General features: G+C 36.9%; 1 protein-coding gene across 1 annotated transcript; it reads right to left on the reverse strand.

The window, feature by feature from the left end:
• Nucleotides 1–1,160: 1,160 nt before the first annotated feature.
• On the reverse strand, nucleotides 1,161–3,610 carry LOC116852841 (splicing factor U2af 38 kDa subunit-like). The gene is made up of 5 exons (XM_032833559.1): nucleotides 3,438–3,610; nucleotides 3,261–3,348; nucleotides 2,323–2,389; nucleotides 1,928–2,216; nucleotides 1,161–1,823 (listed from the first exon to the last, which is right to left on the reverse strand). Exons 1-5 carry the CDS (start codon nucleotides 3,479–3,481, stop codon nucleotides 1,589–1,591), a joined length of 723 nt encoding a protein of 240 aa, XP_032689450.1. The 5' UTR covers nucleotides 3,482–3,610; the 3' UTR covers nucleotides 1,161–1,588.
• Nucleotides 3,611–4,570: the final 960 nt, after the last annotated feature.

The raw sequence follows: 4,570 nt of genomic DNA on the forward strand, positions 1-4,570 counted from the left end.
CTCTCTCTCTCTCTCTCTCTCTCTCTCTCTCTCTCTCTCTCTCGACTTGAGAGAGCCCCGCCAATTAGGCCCAGCTGAAACACGTGCCCGCGCCGGTCCGGATGAACCGATTTCAACCGGAGGAGACGTGATTCTCCTTGAAAACCTCCGGCTGCCTGTCTCGCGTTTCCTTTTTTTTTCCTACCTCCGCTTCCTTCTAATTTTTTTCTCTCCCTTCTTGGGACTTTTTACTCTCTCCTTTTTTTTTCCTTTGCTAACCTCGCTCGGCTGCGCGCACGCTCGTCGCATCTTCGCATCATCTTTCAGCAACAACTTGTTGAGCAACAGTTGGCCGGCACGAGACAACGCGCCGGAACCGATTAAAGTAAGAACAAAAGGGAGTGAAGACCTGGTTCGCGAATAATCATCGCGTGTACGTGAAAAGCGCAAGCTACTGTTAGGAAGTTGGTAGTAAAAGTACACCGCAGCATTTCGCGTTGATTCGGGTCTCTGATAGCGAGAGATCTGTTTTGTGAGCATTTCTGTTTCGTATATAATCATATATAAATATGATAAATAATATATAATAGCTTCTTTCCAGGTGGAAGTGGAGGTATTTTCTTAAAATATATATGTGCTTTATGTTTGAAAGCATAGTTTCAGTTTTGAAACTTAACTCGTTTCTCAAAGAATTCTTCCAGAACCAGCGTTTGCGAGCAAACACTATTTCTCAAAAGATCATTCATATTTTGGCAAAGTGACCGCAATCATATCAAGCTAAGAGCGAAACTTCGTAGTAAAAGATACCGTAGAGAAATCTCGCAGCAAACGCTACAAGCTTCTGTCGCAAGGTGTTGGTAACGTAGGATCGATCACACATCATACATACATACATATACAAGAAAAAAACTCAAATGTATCTTTCACACGTGTAATATTTCATAAATATTATTCCCAAAATTCCAATGTAAAATCATTTTCGAAATATCAAATATAAATGTCATGTGTTTCTTTAACAAGTGCATATTACAACTGCATACGATAACTGCATTACCGTCATCTCGATACGAAATACGAGATAATCGAGATCTCTCGATTAACACGGAAAATTTGAAATTAAATTTTTATATTTTCTATATTTCTTATATGAATAGGGAAGGGACATTAAAATACCGTCGAAATTTTCTCAACAACGTTTTAATGCGAAAACTAAAAGTAGTACATATATATATATGTCAATTTTACATAGACGAGACACTCTTCATCTCAAACAATACATACATATAAAGGATAATTACAACATATCGCTGTGAAATTACAACTGATATTTCCAATAAATCACACACACAATGCTATCAAAACATACAACTCACATTAATATACCACGAAAATTTAATATTAATAAATAGATATCATGAAACTTGTAGAACTGTCTACGTTCTACAGTAAACAGAAAATCTTTTATATGTTTTCGATCCACTGAGTGTTTAATAATGATGAAATCAATTATGCACGGTGTGTGAGATGAGATTATATATTGTACATTGAATGCAACTGGAGCGGGGAAAGAAGGTAAGCAACGAATACACGCATCATCGATGAAATGTCATCAATAACGACCAGATCGGCCATCCCTGCCCTTATCGTCCCTTCCCTTGCGACGGTCCTTAGACCTGGACCTTCTGTCTCGGGATCTAGATCTCCTCCTGCGGTCGCGGCCTCGCGATCTCGATCTAGACCTGGATCGGCCCTTGCCCTTCTTCCGGCTGTACAAGTATCGGCGTAGCTCCCGGGAGATGGGCTTCAGATGCATGAAGTTACAAAATCCGGAGCGGGTGCACTCGCTAAACACACGTACACACCGCAGGTACAGGTCAAGTAGACGATTTTCTTTTCTGTCGCGTCTACGTGTACACCATATTCTACAGTTGCGTAAACTCGCAATTACCCCATCTCGTACTGACGACAGCAAGCCTCGCGAAAGTCCGTGACGGGTGAAAGTTCAGCGTAGACGGGTCTGCCGCCGAACCAACGATTGTTCAAGTCGTTGACAGCCCTTTCCGCATCCTCCTCCCTGCGAAACTTAATGTAAACGTTGCCAACCAGATGATCACCAAGATTATCGCACACGTTCATTTCCTCGATCTCGCCATATTTATCCTCGCATTCGATGAAAACGTCCTCGAAAAAGTTATCGTAATGCTCCTGCATCTCCTCGTCCGTCACGTTCGCGACCACTATTGTCAGATAAAAATGTGCTTCATATCGTGACGCTACTTATGTATACATATACTGCAGTATGTAACGTAATGTTTCTACCAAAACTTAGTATGATGTACTTACAGTGAGATCCGTCTGCGCTCTTGGCAGAATTTTGGGGATTTACATAAAGATTCTGCAGTAGACATGTCTGAAGAACACAGGGATTTGCTTAAAACGATATTCATCGCGCAGCAACAATGTGCTAACATTCCCAGTCAATTTAGACAGTAGTTGCAATTTGTACTCAAGTACATTGTACATGTGCAAAGTTAAAAATGCAAGTGTGTTTCGCATCACATAAAGTCATAAGTACAGTGGAATTGTACTGCATATTATGTGCTTAAGGTAACGGTCCTACTTATGGATCACTTAAGATTAGAGTAACTTTTAGTCATTTGCATACATTTGTTGAGATCAAACATTAAAACAAACTGCTGATTCAAGAGAGGCAACTGACATCATAGTTTCAAGACAAAATTATTAGACTTCAAATTAGTTTCTTTCAAATTCTAATAAATTGGATTATAAGACACCTATGTGTAAGACAAAATTATGAGACAGAAAATATTACCTGATATCCTAGAGTTTCTTTCTTTTTTAAATATTAAAAATATTTGTTGTAAGCTTGAGTATAAATTTAGTTTGTTGTAATGTTCGAACGTGAGTCTAGAATATAACAGCAAAAGAACGAAGGAATATAAACAATTTTTTCTTGTTTTCATTGTAATGTGTACTTTTTGACACACTAATAAGCCAAATTTGACCTGAAATTAGAACCAGACCCAAAACTGAGACTGTTACCTTACTTATTGCCCATGAAGGAGTGATTGAATGAGAAGAAAATAGACAACATAAATATCGCATAAGCTCATGTACATTCAAAGGAACCAGTTTTGCATGATGACAAAGTATATCTTTTGCAAATATACTTTCAGAAATGAACATCGCGGTGTGTCAATCAATTGTTGGTATCAAAGAACATGATACCCAAGTAATGAAATATGTATTCGATCACGTACTTGGCTAAAGGTCGGCTTGTTGTGGATGCGCGAACATCGATCCCCGTGTCGACAGGCTCCTATTTTGAAGTAAAACGAGCAATTTACTCTGCAAAAGAGACAACAGACGCGACGTCAGTTTACAACCGTACTTAAGCTAACCTAACTAGTGAGAGCGATTGACGAATTGGCACTTACTTATCCTTTTCAGTTCCAAAAATTGATGCCAAATACTCAGCCATTGTGCGAGAATCGTTCGGATGAGTCTCGCATGCGAAAAAACAATCCTTTTATCGGTTTTACGTCGAATTCAACACATGTCTCGCGTACGCGAGGCGTACGCAACGAAACCACGAAAGAACTACCATACCGACCCGTTATTCGACAATACATCGGCGGGATGTGCTACTATTCAAAAAACATCTACTCTGGATCATCAACGAGATATTATTAAGAACTAATTAAGGTATTATAAGTAATATTAATTAAATAGAATTAATTAAGGATTAATTTATATAATCAGTCTTGGATAAATTTTCGATCCGATAATGAAAGCTCTATAGAAATCTAAAGGTAAGCAAGGAGAGTGACATTATCGACTGGTTTTAACAATCCGATATAAATGCCTAAACGTTCAGTGTGTGTAATGAAGTATTAATTTTATAATTTATAACTATCTTAATATGTATGTTTTATATAGCATACATACAATGAAGTATATTCAGTATTTTTATAAAACTGTATTTCTGTAGTTACCATCTGACAGAATCTGATTTTATGCTGACAAACTTACCGACGGGAGATATTAAGTAGCAAAATTTTCTGGTTCGCTAAGTTTCATAAGACCAACAGTGTCTGATATTATTTCATGAATAAAATTTCATACTTATCAACTTGTATTAAACTAACGTTAAAAACGAAAAAAATATATCCAAAATTCTTACAAAATACGCCGAAATAAAAGATTAGGTTTATAAAATAACACTTATGATTGATTGAGTATACTTGTAAAATATTCCGAAAACTTTCCTTTTATTCAATCAATAAATCACCGTAAAATTAACGTAATATGCAACTTTTCTTTCTTTCTTTTAACCTACTTTTTTCCTCAAGTTCTTTGTTCACATTAATTTTATGGTTATTTATTGATTATCACTGTAATGTACCATGTAATGTACCATTACATCAAACAAATTCTATCTAGAAGAACAAAATAATTAGTTAAGACAGTGTTTTTTTTTAACCCTAAATTGCTACCGCTATCTTATAGATACATTGTTACTACCTCGACGTATATGATGTTTTTATCGATAAGAACGACATTATTTTGG

This window comes from Odontomachus brunneus, unplaced genomic scaffold, assembly GCF_010583005.1.
Source record: "Odontomachus brunneus isolate Ranch 3 - 2012 unplaced genomic scaffold, Obru_v1 Obru_scaffold_259, whole genome shotgun sequence".
In the NCBI taxonomy this organism is placed as follows: domain Eukaryota; kingdom Metazoa; phylum Arthropoda; class Insecta; order Hymenoptera; family Formicidae; genus Odontomachus; species Odontomachus brunneus.

Bases quoted from the DNA above. Each gene is read 5' to 3' on its own strand.
- LOC116852841 (XM_032833559.1), bottom strand. From the start codon at position 3,481: ATGGCTGAGTATTTGGCATCAATTTTTGGAACTGAAAAGGATAA. The intron at 2,217-2,322 runs GTAAGTACATCA...ATCTGACAATAG, and splicing joins GAGCGCAGACGGATCTCACT to TGGTCGCGAACGTGACGGAC. The intron at 1,824-1,927 runs GTAATTGCGAGT...ACGTGTGTTTAG, and splicing joins TGTCGTCAGTACGAGATGGG to CGAGTGCACCCGCTCCGGAT.